This window comes from Solanum verrucosum, unplaced genomic scaffold (genome assembly GCF_900185275.1).
Source record: "Solanum verrucosum unplaced genomic scaffold, falcon-dt-bn FXZP01000252.1, whole genome shotgun sequence".
In the NCBI taxonomy this organism is placed as follows: domain Eukaryota; kingdom Viridiplantae; phylum Streptophyta; class Magnoliopsida; order Solanales; family Solanaceae; genus Solanum; species Solanum verrucosum.
This window is the reverse complement of record NW_026019988.1, coordinates 7,567,234-7,581,436: the sequence shown is the minus strand read 5'-3', so window position 1 is coordinate 7,581,436 and position 14,203 is coordinate 7,567,234. Positions and strand designations below refer to the sequence as shown.

General features: G+C 28.5%; 1 protein-coding gene across 4 annotated transcripts; it reads left to right on the top strand.

Moving 5' to 3' along the window:
• Positions 1 to 3,418: 3,418 nt before the first annotated feature.
• Positions 3,419 to 11,297, top strand: LOC125819036 (protein indeterminate-domain 5, chloroplastic-like). 4 transcript variants are annotated; one of them, XR_007442427.1, is made up of 7 exons: positions 3,419 to 3,549; positions 3,639 to 3,705; positions 3,787 to 3,919; positions 4,538 to 4,937; positions 8,487 to 9,229; positions 10,054 to 10,409; positions 11,023 to 11,297. XR_007442427.1 is itself a non-coding variant. In XM_049498550.1 (6 exons), the coding sequence occupies exons 3-6, from the start codon at positions 3,787 to 3,789 to the stop codon at positions 10,341 to 10,343; spliced, it is 1,566 nt and encodes a 521-aa protein (XP_049354507.1). In that variant the 5' UTR covers positions 3,440 to 3,549; positions 3,639 to 3,705; the 3' UTR covers positions 10,344 to 10,410. The 4 variants fall into 4 exon arrangements, 1 of the variants encoding a protein (XP_049354507.1); XR_007442429.1 differs by having other exon boundaries at positions 3,440 to 3,549; positions 10,057 to 10,409; XR_007442428.1 differs by lacking the exon at positions 3,639 to 3,705 and having other exon boundaries at positions 3,440 to 3,549.
• The last annotated feature ends 2,906 nt before the right edge of the window (positions 11,298 to 14,203 follow it).

Here is a 14,203-nt window from a genome sequence, read left to right as displayed (position 1 = left end):
AACAAGCAGCTACCTCCCAAACCTCCACAAGAAGCCTCAGACAGGGAGAAGAGAAAATATCACAAAGGTCCGGGCTAGTAACCTACAAAAAAATGTAGTAGCAAGGGGTGAGTACCAAACCACGCGGTACTCAGCAAGTAAACCTCTAAACACAAGCTAAGGGGATAGAATACGAGTACTCCTTACACCCCAACCGAACCTCCACAACTACAACATGCATAAAATCAGCACAACCTAACAGTTCACAATTCACATAGCAGATATCTCAACAACAACACTCTAACAATTACATATCCTCAACAGCAAGCTCAATATTCATCAATTGCAATCTCCACAACTACAACTTGCTTAAAACCAGCTCAACCTAACAGTTTACAATTCAAACAACACATATCTCAACAACAACACTCTAACAATTATATATTCTCAACAACAAGCTCAATATTCACCAATCAAAGTTCCACAGAAAGACACTCACAAGATCAGCAAAACACGATATCAAGGTCAATAATGATAAATATGTGCAATGCAATGGAGTGCAATGTCAAGTATAGTGATGCATGTCTGACCTAGTGATACACACCCGCTGTCTCTCAGTCCGGGACCCATGGGGGACATATCTGTCCATGCATCCATCGCGGCGCGCGATACGACCCTCGATAATAGTAACCATCGCGGCGCGCGATACGTCCCTCGAAATATAGTATCTGTCGCGGCGCGCAACACGTCCCTCGAAATATAGTATCCATCGCGGCACGCGATACGTCCCTTGAAATGGTACATCCTCTTTATTTTCTTATTCTTTCTCAATGCACATAACACTTGTCAGAACCATGTCTCAGAACAATGCAAATGACATGTTCACACAAATAATGAGGAAGATGGGAGAAGGGTACTAAAGTTAACAAGTTGAATTACTAATTAAACTGTTAAAGAAATTCGATCATATCTGTATTGAAACTCGAATACACTCGCATGGATAATAATTGCATTCACATATGTTCCCAAATCAAAAGAAGTGTAATTAACGGCACGAAGAAGCAAATTAAATTATTTTCAAAGTCTAACTATAGACTAATTTAATAAACAAAGTTGAAAATAAAATTTAATAGATAAAATAATAATAATAACTAAAACTGACATTATGCTTGATCTTTAGCAAACAGGATCCACAAGAACATACCTAATAAACGCAATGACACAAAATGGCAAATCAAAACTGGACAAAAACTTCAATAATTTTATATACATTTGGAATATTTATTTTGACTACTACCTAAGTTATAATATATAATATATAATATTATATATACTAAATGCAAGAGGCCTAATAAAGCATACTAAAAATGATCTTATATACTCTCTCCGTCCCATTTTATGTAGCACTTTTTGGATTTCGAGATTCAAACAAGTCTATCTTTAACTGTAAGTTTTTCATAGATCTTTTAAACATTTTGAATTGTCAATTATTGCGACTTATAGTACTTTGAATGTAGTTTACAAATATATAAATTTCATTTCAAAAAAATTGAAGATTTCATGTGCAAATTTCCAATCAAACTTAAATGATTTGACTTTTGAAAAACGAAAAGTGTCACATAAATTAGGACAGAGGCTAATTTTGTCTCAATGTATATTGCACATTTCTCTTTTTAGTTAGTCACAAGAAAAATACACATTTCATCATTCACAAATGTTGTGATAATGCATAAGTATCTCCTAAACTATTACCGAAATTTCAGCGACACACCTTAACTTAACTAGGGTCTTATTATCCTCCCTAAACTATTTTAAATGGAATAAATACACCATAAATACTGAAGTGGTATAGTTTAAGGGGGATAATAAGACTTTAGTTAATGACATGGAATCGCAAACTTTCACCGAAAAAACATTAATAAAGCACATTCAAAGGCCAAAACATTGACATTAAATTCTAAAAATACCCTCGACATGAAACATATACGTCGATAAAGAAATTTTAAATTTTAAAAATATCCTCGACATGAAGCAAACACGTCGATAAAGAGATTTTGAAATTTCAAAAATACCCTTGATATGAAGCAGACACGTGAATGAAGAGGTGTTTGCTTCTTCTATATATATATATATATATATATATATATATAATTGCTGTTATTATTATTATTAATATTATTATTATCTTTTTGTAATATTAAAGTTGACAGCCAAGAAGAAGGTGATGAATGAGCAATTTGTCTGAGAGTGAGTAGAAGATATGAAATGAGAGAAAGGGAGGCAACGTTTGCTGGTCGGTGGACCCAAATGTTACACTACACTGTATTATCATCACATCATCCCAGGCTAATTATTTCAAAAATATTTATTCGCGCTTGATATTTACATATTATTTTAGGTTATGATACTTTTCGTTATTAGTTAATGAATTGATGAAGTTAAAATATGTATTAGTTAATCATATGATTAAACGGGAGAGATGTAGATTGGTTGTGAAAATTTTGTCCTTCAAAAAAATTGAAGTTCTAAAAACTAATTTCACTTATAAAACTTTTTTAAAAATTTAAGTAAAATGTCCAAACATAACATTAAAAGTTCAAGTTTTCAAATTTTAACTTCAAAATATGGTCAAATATGAGTGAAAAAATAGAAATTTTTACCTAAACTTTTTTGTATAGAGTACTAACTAAACTACAAAACTCTTCATTAATGTTATTTAGCTATAATTTCACAATGGATTATTATAAAATTATGTAAAGTATGAATTACTTAGTGACAGATTTACGAGGAATTTCATAACTAATTATATCCAATCTTTTGTTTGCCTTTTTTCCAATCATTTTTTGCATTTTAAGTAGTGATAAGAAAGTTTAAAATAGAGAAAAATGAATATGATAATTTGGTGCACTAATTAAGCTTTCGTTATGAGTATAATATGAAGAAAGATCAGATCAAAATGATTTATTGTATATAATTTTATTTTATATTTTTATAAGAGGATGTTTTCATAATTCGAACTTGTAATTACCTCTTAAAAATCTCTATGTTTTCAGTGTAATTGCTATTTTATAGATATTTTGATTGAAAGACGAGAAAAAAAAATAGTAGTATTGTTTTCATATGAAAAAAATTAAGAAGTTACACATTATTTCAATGTGAATCTGATTCTCATCATGCATTTTCTTAGCAAATCGATTCAGTAATCATATTTTATAACATACATTTCTCACTAATTCACGGAGAGAAAAAAAAACCTTATTTCTAATAATACATAAATAAAATTGAAAAAAAATGATAGAGATGAGAAATAGGATAGGGGTGGGGGGTGGGGGTGGGGGGTGGAGGGTATTATGGATATGTGTTTGTCTATGCATGACACCTAAAACACATATAGAGGAACCTCACATAGCATCTTTTCTTCAAAAAAATTCATTTTATAGCAAAGAGTTAAAGGAGAGAGAGAGAGAAAAAAAAAACACAAAATAGTTCATAGATATCATGGGATGAATATTCTCTTTAATTCCTCTTACTCAAGTCTCACTCACTTAATTATTTTAAGTTCTTGATAAGGTTGTAAACTTCTTATTTTGGTTAATTAATTTTCCTTCATCTTTGTTATTAATTGAGTTAATTTTCTTTCTTTAATTTCTAACAAACAGCTCAAGGATTTAGAACACCAAAAAAGTAGATCAAGATCAAGAGGAAATTAATTATATCAAACAAAAGGTTTGTTAATGAAGCTTTGTTGAATTAAGTTCTTTTTTCCTTAATTTTTTTTGGTTAATTTTTATTTATTTATTTTAATAGATGGCTGGAGGTTCATCAACATCATCTATGTTTTTTGGAATGAGAGAAGAAGAATTAAGTCAAAATCAACAAGAAAATCTCCTTCAAGCTCAAGCACCATCAAAGAAGAGAAGAAATCAACCAGGCACACCAAGCAAGTATCTAATTAATTGATTAATTAGACTAATTTTATGAAAAAGAAATTTTCAATTATTTTTAAAAAAAACATAAGAACAAGAGAGAACACTAATTTATTTTTTCTTTAATTTATTATATTAATCTATCTATAGTATGAATAAAAGTTGAAAATAATAGTTTATAACTCAAGTTCAAGTTTTACCTTAAAGAAATTTGAGGAAAACCCTAATTTGTTAGGTTCTTCAATTTTTTGTGAATAAAACCACTCTTCCCAGTAATGGACTATGAAAAATCAAGGAAGACAAAAAAGAAACCGACTAAAAACTTGAACCGCTTGATTAACCCCTTCATATATAATTCATTCATTAATGTTGGAATATATAGTTGAAACCAATCAGAAGTGCAAATCGCGATAGCAGAAAATGATGAATTTTCTTTCACATATATATGATGAACTATGAGGGTATAGTCAAACAAAAATTGAAAAAAATCCATTTGTTTAACTGACCCTTTCATAGTTCATTCATTCTAGAATTTCGTATGTTTAATTTTCACCATTTATAAATCATAAATATAACTTTGTTACTAATAATTCGTTTTTTTTTGTTTTGTTTTATTGTGGTGGGATGAATAGGTCCAGACGCAGAAGTGATAGCGTTATCACCAAAGACTCTAATGGCAACAAATAGATTCTTATGTGAGGTATGCAACAAAGGTTTTCAAAGAGAACAAAACTTACAACTCCATAGAAGAGGACACAATTTGCCATGGAAATTAAAGCAAAAAAATACAAAAGAAGTTGCAAAAAGAAAGGTGTATCTTTGTCCAGAACCAACATGTGTTCATCATGAACCAAGTAGAGCACTTGGTGATCTTACTGGGATTAAAAAACATTATTTTAGAAAACATGGTGAGAAAAAATTCAAATGTGAAAAATGTTCAAAGAAATATGCTGTTAAGTCTGATTGGAAAGCACATACCAAAACTTGTGGCACTAGGGAGTATAGATGTGATTGTGGCACTCTTTTCTCCAGGTACGAAATTTCGTTTGTCGCTAATCTGTCACTAAATTGCTCGTAACTATAACATGATAATGTGACTATAGTGATAGAAGTTGTTTTATTTGTTTATTGCTAATTCCTAAATTTCATTGCTAAATTATTCGTGGCTATATAACATGATTATGTGACTATTTATAGTGATAGAAGTTGTTAATCTGTCGTTAAATTATTCATAGCTATGACAGGATTATGTGATTGTATAGTGATAGAAGTTGTTTATTTGTCTGTTGCTAATTCCTGTTTTTTTTCTCTAGTGAACTCGTCTATTTACCTTTCTTTTACTTTTCTTTTTGTCTTGGTCACCTTAAGAAAAAAAACGAATTGATTATGGAATTCGTCACTAAATAGATTGTAGCTAATATTTTTTTTTGATGATTTAATGTTAATTTGTCATTAAATAGAATTAGCTATTATTTTTTTATTGTATTGTCGCGTCTATGTTAATTTATTTATTTTTAAGTAGGGAACTCGTCTATCTATCTTTTTTAACGACTAAATTCTCTGAGTGTTATCGACTTTTAGACACAAAAATTAGAATTTAGAAACCGTTTTTTTCTTAAATGTTGTAATCAGTCAAACTACGTCATATAAATAACGTAAGAAGGCACACTTTTCGTGAAGTGCTTAATATTGTTTTTTTTCTTGGATTTTCGATCGTGTCTTAATTAGTTTGGTAGTGTGACTGATCATCCTTTCGAACCAACTATTTATTATTTGAAATTTGAATTTTGGATTTTATTATTTTTATTTTATTTTATTCATGATGATGAGTCTTTTGAATTAAGTTTGGCATCTTTTTTAGTAGTATTTGTTTTTTTCCCAGGTGATGAAAAAGGGGAGAAATGAAAGGAAAAAGTTTTTTCCATTTTTTCTTGCAGTTACAAGATTCTCTTTTCTTTTTTTTAAATAAAATAAAATAATAATAATATTTTTTTTCTCTCTTTATCTTCTTTCTTTTTGTTTTTTTCTCTCTGGTAGTTTTTTGTTTTTGTCTTTGGATCTTTTACTATTAGACAATGTGTACACGTGAAATTATTATTACATTGGTTGTATTTTATTTTGTCTTTTTTCTTTACCACGGGTAGTATATAAGTTTTTTCAAAAAAAAAAAAAAAAAAAAAAAAACTATTTTATTTTATCCATCTATATTATTTTTTCTTTCAAGGGCTCGCTTGATAAATAAGTTATTTCAAGATTATACTAATAAGATATAGATAGTGGTATCAGATTAAATATGAATATATTTTTATTGTAATGTTTGATTTATTAGATTAAAAATGGATTATAAGATGAATAAATTTTTATTATTTTTATTTTAAGTTTGTTCTTATTTTTTTTAAAAAATAACTTTAACGACGAGCAAAGCAATATGTTATTTTGTTGTTTTACATAGAAATAGAGTATTATTCTTTCTGTAATTCTTTACTTGTTGCATTTTGTTTTATAACAAAGTCGATTTGAGTAAGATAGTTGATGTCTAAAAACTATATGAAAAGTATATCGAACTATAAATTGTACTGTAATTTTTTCATATTAATATAAAGAAAAAATCATTTTAAAATATTTATAAAAAAATATTTGACTATTAAAAAGCACTTAAATAATTTTGAAATTACTAATCTTTATATTTCAAAATTATAATTTCTTATCCCACGAATCAAATGAACGTAACATCGAGAGATACTCTCTCCTAGGGAGTATCGTCCTTTTTCCGTTACATTTACCTTTTCAAGTTATTCACGTGTTGCTATGTCCATGCATAAATAGTGGTAATACTTTGTCAGATTTTGTTCTTTTCTTAATTGGTTGCTATATTATTCCCTTTTCATGATAATTTTTTTTTTCTACTTTATCGTAATATGTAATATATTAATCGAGAGACGAATTCAGAATTATATACTGACTAATTTTGTATAATTAAGTTTTCTCGCGTTTTTATGATAGTAATTGTTTTCAAATATTTGATCTAGTTAGTTTTGAGTTTCGAAATGTAATATGTAAATAAAGATAACTGAATAGTTAGAATGTAAGGTATGAATTTAGTTATGTTGAGTTGTTTATGTGTTTTAAATTAATAATTTATAGATATAATTTTATTTTTTTAACTGGGAGTTTCATTTATTGAAAATCATATCCCAGGCGTTTCATTTCTTTGATTTTGACCATTAATTTCCCAATTTCTTTTGTTGCATTTATTTGTTTATTTATTGTGGAAAAGTTCACATCATTCATTTTACAATTTTGGCAAATTATTCTTTGACAATTCTTGATTATGTTTCTGTCAATTTTGACCACATTATATTTTCATTAATATAAGAAATTTTTATAACAACTTATCTTTACTTTTTATAATATGTAATTTATTTTATTTTTATAATTACAAATCATATATTTTAATGTTACTTAAAGTATCTTCCTTATATATAGAAATTTATTGTATATTTTGTTATTTTCCCTACAACATTAATTTGATAATGACATGGCCGCAAAAAAACTAATTTTAATTTATTGAATATTGTAAATGCATTTTAACTTTTTATATCCAAGTTTTCTCTTCTAGAATGGGACCATTTGAGTCATTTTCAAGTCAATTTCTTTTTCTTGTTTAGGTAAATTTAATTTTCGAATAATTATATAGTATGTAAAAAGTTTTTACTTAGACTAGCTAAAGACAATATTCTTGTATATTTGTTGTTACAACAGTCTATAATTTGTTAATTTTAGTCCTAAATATATACTATTGTCGTTGTCATAGTAGTGTAAGACAATTTTGAATTGGATGCAACTTAGTACTATATTTTAACTTATCTTATTTTTCAAGTTATTAATCTCACTTATTATGAACCATTTTGTGTAATTATCTTTATTTGGATTGAACATGAGGGTCTTAATTGGATTCTTATTTATTTATTGGTCAATGCAATTTCAACTACTTACTTCATCTAAATTATATCTATTATTTTTTCTTATTTCTTTTTACCCTTTTTTAAAATCATTCATTGGGGAGAGGAAGGGGGAATGGGAGGGGAAAGTCAGAAGCGGAACTAGAATTTCTAAAATATGGGTGCATTACAAAAAAATGTATTTAGTGGGAATAGATCGTTACTTTTTTGGATAAATAACTTAGTGTTCTATCATGTGCATCATTCAATCTTTCTGAAGTACGAGTGTCAGTTGATAATATTAGCTCAATTTTATGAACTATGTACACGTTTAGTAGATATACAAATCATAGATTCACGTGCACCACAATTTCTATACTAAATTCACCAGTGGAGAAAGAGGATTACTAGGTAGGAATCAAACCCCTACCCAGAGAATGTTCAAGAGTAACCAACTAACCGAACAACTAAAATTCTCCTTTTTTTTTGGCTTGAGTTTGTGTATTATTTTTGGAATTTAATTATACACACGAACACCTTACACTTTCCTTCTTTTCTTACATCATATGTACACATATTTCTTATACTGTCAGTGCACATAACTTACCTTGTATATATTCTTTTTGTTGTGTTTACACAGGCGCGACAGCTTCATCACACATAGAGCCTTTTGTGATGCCTTGGTTCAAGAAAATGCAAGAAATATCCTTTCACCAAACTCCTTGATGAACACCCTTGGCATGAACAACAACCAATATTTATATGGAAGTAGTAGCAACATAAACTTAGGCACCTTCTCCAAATTGGGCAATAACAACAACAGCATCACAAAGACTACTACTACTACTACTACTAGTGGTGTTCAATTTGATCATCATCATGACAACAACCTCATTGGATCAAGTACTACTACTACTACTAACAATCCTTTTTTCCTTCAAGAAACAAATCAAGATTACAATCCTAACAACAATATCAAACCATTAATGGTCCATGGCCTAATGCAACTTCCTAATCTTGATCAAAACAATGATAACAACAATAGTAGTAGTACTATGTTTAACCTCAACTTTTTTCAAAACAATTTGTCTACCAATAGTGGAATTTTGGGTGATCATCATCATGATAACAATAATATAAGTTGTTCAATTCCATCACTTTATGGGGTACAAGTACTTGAGAGTAGTAATACAACTTGTTCATCTGGACCAATAATGTCAGCCACAGCATTACTACAAAAGGCAGCACAAATGGGATCTTCTAGTACAAGTAATATTAGTGCAACTGCCTCATTGTTCAAAGCCTTTGGAAGTACTAGTGGTTCATCATCTAGTGGCACAAAATCTGATCATCAAGCTTTCAACTTTGGTAGTGACATTACAGGTATGGTTTAATTAATTCTTAGACTTTGATATTTTAAAAAGAATTGATTTCGTTCAACGTTTGATTCAAAGAACTACGCTTACCCCCCCCCTCCAACTCTCTTAGCTCATAAAACGGCTTTGTTGCAATGGATGGTAGAGAGTTCATAGTACTAAAGCACTGAAGTGATCCAGTAGTCGGTAAAGGGGCCTAGAAGTGCCTACTAATACACCACACTACACTCGGATTTTCACACTTACAGAGCTAGGCGATCAATATCCTTGCTCTTCATCTCCATCTCTTTAATTATTTAGTCTCTGTCTCATTTTATATGACAAAATCCTTTTTAGTATTGTCCAAGAGAAGAGTAGTACATTTCTTTATTTGTTTAGAAAAAAGTTTACTTCGAACTTCTTGTTCTACCCTTAGTGACATGATTTTACGATTAAAAAAACGTATATGACATATTTTGTTAAAAAAATTATCTTCACCCTCTATTTATAACAAATGATAAATAGTTGCATAACATGTGTTTGCGCATAAACTTCTACCAACACTTCACCATGGCTAATTAATATATGCATTCTCAACTCATTGTTGTACTTAGCATTATATATATAGTATATGTTAAGAGGGTTTTATATTATAAACACAAGGTGCGGGTAAGTATTTATTTATCTTATAAATCATGGATTTCAAAAGTCAGTCTTTATTTTTTAAACTTCTTCACACCCCTTTATAAATTAATGTCACATAAATTGAAACGAAATAAATGTCATGTTTGTCTCTATCTATTATAATTTCTGGCTCCGCCACTGACTAAGAAAACCACTTTGCATGTCTAGTAGATGGTGGTATCATCAATGCTTATGGAGGTGGATCACATGAAGGCATGTACAATACATCAACAAAGTTGAACTTTGAGCAACATCAAGGTCCACCTCAAAAGAAACAATTAACTAGAGACTTTCTTGGAGTTGGGGAAATAGTAAGAAGTATGAATGGGAGATTTAGTACCCAAAGAGAACAACAACAACAACAGAATAATGGATTGAACAATATGATGAGCTCATTATTGGATCCAGAGAGAAACCAAACCCAACAGAGTTTTGGAAGTGCTACCAATTTTCAATGACTAGCTTGTTCAAGAAAAAAAATGTGAAAGTTAAATGAAGAAAAGGAGAGCACAAAAAAAAAACAGGTATAAGTTTAAATTTAGCTCATTAATTGCACAATTGATTCTGAGTAGCTTTGTCGAGATTAGAAGCAGATTATGCAAAGACTTCCAATAGTTTGTTTGACCAAGGTTTCGAAAAGTCAAAAGTGTTTATTATTAAAAAGTGAGTCAAAATTTTATTAGTGTTTGTCGAGACTTTTTAAAAGTGCTTCTCAGTGTATTTTATCATAAAATTCTTTTAGAAAAAAAAAAGAATACTTCTTTTTAGCTTCGAAAAACAACTTCTACTATATAAGTTCAGCCAAACAACTCACTTTTTAAAAATAAACACTTTTGTATCTCCGATTATTCAATAAATTCCACAAACAAAAATTCTTTATATTGTTATAATAATGGTATATATATGTATAGAGATTATTATTTTTCAACTTGAATTTCCAACTCAACAAAAATTCTATTTTGTGTTAATACATTTTGTATGAGGAGTTTGTTAGTATATTTGATCCACTTGGTTATCGTTTATCGTATTTTTATGCCACGAAAGGTATATTTGCTCTATTTTCAATAGTTCAGAATCGTAAAGATTTCTTAAAAGCACAGGCACCCTTATTGATTATTTTATGATTATATTTTGCAGGGTATGTATCTATGTTTGGAAGGAGGAGAATTTCTAAGGATGAAAAAACTTTGTTTGTTGTTTAATTTTCCTTTAAATTCTTAAGACTTTTTTTTTTACCCCTTTTTTGTAGTTATAAGTTCTATAGTCTTGACTCTATTTCTTTAGTCCTTTCTTTTTAGTTTTTTATTTGAAGTACTGTTCAGAAAAATAGGTCAAGACACGAACAATATTTAGTTTGATGAAAAAACTCTTAGATCTAAATGTAAATATATAATATGTTTGAATTTTCTTAATTTCTAGTGTACTTATTATAACAAAAAAATAATTTGAACCAAGAAAAAACAATCAAAACTTAAAATTATTGTGATTATCATAGTTTTTTTTTTTTAAAAAAAAATTCATTGCAATAAGTGTTATAGTCTCTATGAATTCTCTGATAGTTTGATTATTTATTTATTTTAAAAAATGATCTTGAATTAGACGGATTTGATCTTCAATGTGAATTTAACTATTCGTAATGGGCGGCACGGGTAAATATCTCACGAACAAGTAAGTTTGATCTCGAATGTTTTGATATTTGATATGCCTTCATTAAATTTGATATTGAACACCTTGTATATTTAATTTGCCTTTCTCTAGTTGAAGCTTGTAGAGCAATGCTTACAACTTGTATAGAAAATTGTAGCTTATGATCCACAAATTTTCTCGACATCTTGTTAGAATTTAGTGTCTTTTCTGAACTATTTAAGATATTTATTTATGATTGTAGGATATAAGGGTTGTGATGAGGATAAACTCTTTTCAACATTAAAATAAAATGACATGACAACATTTGATTAGTCGAAACATGACATTTATATACATGACACATATTTTTGTTTTTTGTTTAACTAGATATGCCATGTCATTAATTTTAACATGTAATATGATTCCATTAATTTTATTTTATTTTGTTTTGTTTTACCTGTCATGCATATTACATCATTTGACATATAACACTAGACGGAGCCTCTATAATAAGGTGACTTTGTAGCACAATTAAATGAATCAGTCCAACAAAATCAAATCATTAACTAAACTCATGTACATTTGTTGGACTTTAAGACGTTAAATCAATTATATTAGCCCATAGTATTTTATTTAAAATAATATATTGTAAATTTAAAAATATAGTCTGAATAATTTAATCGGCGTATTAGTTAAAATATATCTCTAGAACAATCTAAGGGTATTCAAATCAAATGAAAAACAATGAGAATGGTGTAGGATCATAGGTATACAATACTAGTATATCATGTATAAAAGCATATATTATTTGTCATTTGATCAGGATATCAATTAATAAATATTCTTGAGAAATTTATTTATAAATACCTAATTATATATAACTTAATTGTGTAAATACACTTTTTGTTAGTTAGATGTATCATTTTGGATTTGGACTAAAAAATTAATTTGGTGTATGATATGATGTATAACTAAATATTGCACAAATCAAATATTAATTTATCGAGTGATTAACGATAAGAAGACATTATTCAACTAATGCATGATAAAATATTCTTGAAATTTGTCCCTTCCCAAACGAAGTTCTTGAACATGTAAGATCCAATTAAATAAATAAAAAAAAGTAAGTCATCTCGAGGCTTTCAAATGTGTATGATGATCAATTTGTATCGAATTAAAAGTGTTGTTGCCATGCAAAAAGTAATTAAATATGATCAATTATGAAATCCATCATAAGTTTGTACTTGATTATTTGAATATATATATATATATATATATATATATATAGTTAATTAGAATAAAACTTATCTATACCAAATGAATGAAGAAATTTGGGATAACGTTGGACTGATCTCCGTGATGAACAAGATGAAAAAAAAAAAAATTGATAAAATTTCTTACAAATCAACTTAAACTATATCATCCTTATTTAGAAGGGACCGTTGGAGAGGACCAACATAACATTAAATTGTGGTACAAAAAGCAAGGTAAATTGTACTACAAATAGGACTTCATCTTATAACAATAGGGTAACGTGTACTGCTTTCGGTAAAATAGGTGTAGCACATCTCTTCATGTCAAAAAATTGGAACATTCGAATTCATATTGACTCTCTTAATTGACTTTACACATGCATATTTTTTTTACCAATATTTTGCAGTATCAAGATCTTAAATGCTTAAACATTAGTACTATTTTCTTAGCAATATGATAAAATTTTCTCAAAGCTTTTGTTTCATGTATTCATTTTGGTTGAATAGATACAATTAGTGTGTTAAAATCTTTTTCATCTGAACAATAGTGAAAAAATTGAAGATAAAAAACTAACAAACTAATAGGAATAAATAAAAATGTTGATGCTAGGGGAAGTTTGGAAAATGGGTGTGAGTAGAACAAATGTTGTCATGTTAATTGGGGGTAATGGGAGCATTGTATAATTAAGGCTATTTGTTAGGAACTTTTTTCTTAACCTTGAGTTTGTTGCTCAAGATTAGCTACTAACTCCTAATTTTTTTTTATATCATATGTGCAATAGGAGTAATCTCATTATGTAATATAATAATATTGTGTTAAACTATTGTCATATGCTTCTTATAGAGTTATATATTCGATATGTTATCTTCTTTTATTTGTAGCATGATATTTTGTCATTAGAATTTTGTGGCATGATCATTGATACATTTTAGATTAAGCGATACACTTTCTAAAGAAAATAAATCAGTTGTATCTTTTAGAATTTCAACTAATTGATGTGATTCTCTATGTTTTGCTTATTGCCTTTGTTAGTTTGGCAAATAAAATAGTAGATGAAAAACTGAAGCTTTCGCTTAATTGTAAGTATGATCTCTAAAATGCTTGTGATTATCTTGCGCAAATACTTTGAGCTAGTTTAATCTCACATCAATTCTCTGAATATTTTTACTCCTTCCCCGTCCTTCATTAGAAGTGAAACAAATATTTATTTTGTAATTCACAAGCCTTTCATTTTAGTTTTCATATTACTACCTTATTTCTTTTGACTCATGAGTCTGATTGTGAATGGATGAAATGTGAGATGTAGATGAGATGAAGAGAAGCAAATATTTTTAATATGTGCTCTTTCTATGACCCCCAGATTAAGAAGCACAAGGATAGACAAAACAATAGATTTTGAAGACTAATTAAGTTGTTCTATTATATGCTAATGCAATAA

Bases quoted from the DNA above. Each gene is read 5' to 3' on its own strand.
- LOC125819036 (XM_049498550.1), top strand. From the start codon at position 3,787: ATGGCTGGAGGTTCATCAACATCATCTATGTTTTTTGGAATGAGAGAA. The intron at 4,938-8,486 runs GTACGAAATTTC...GTGTTTACACAG, and splicing joins TGTGGCACTCTTTTCTCCAG to GCGCGACAGCTTCATCACAC. The intron at 9,230-10,053 runs GTATGGTTTAAT...TTGCATGTCTAG, and splicing joins CTTTGGTAGTGACATTACAG to TAGATGGTGGTATCATCAAT.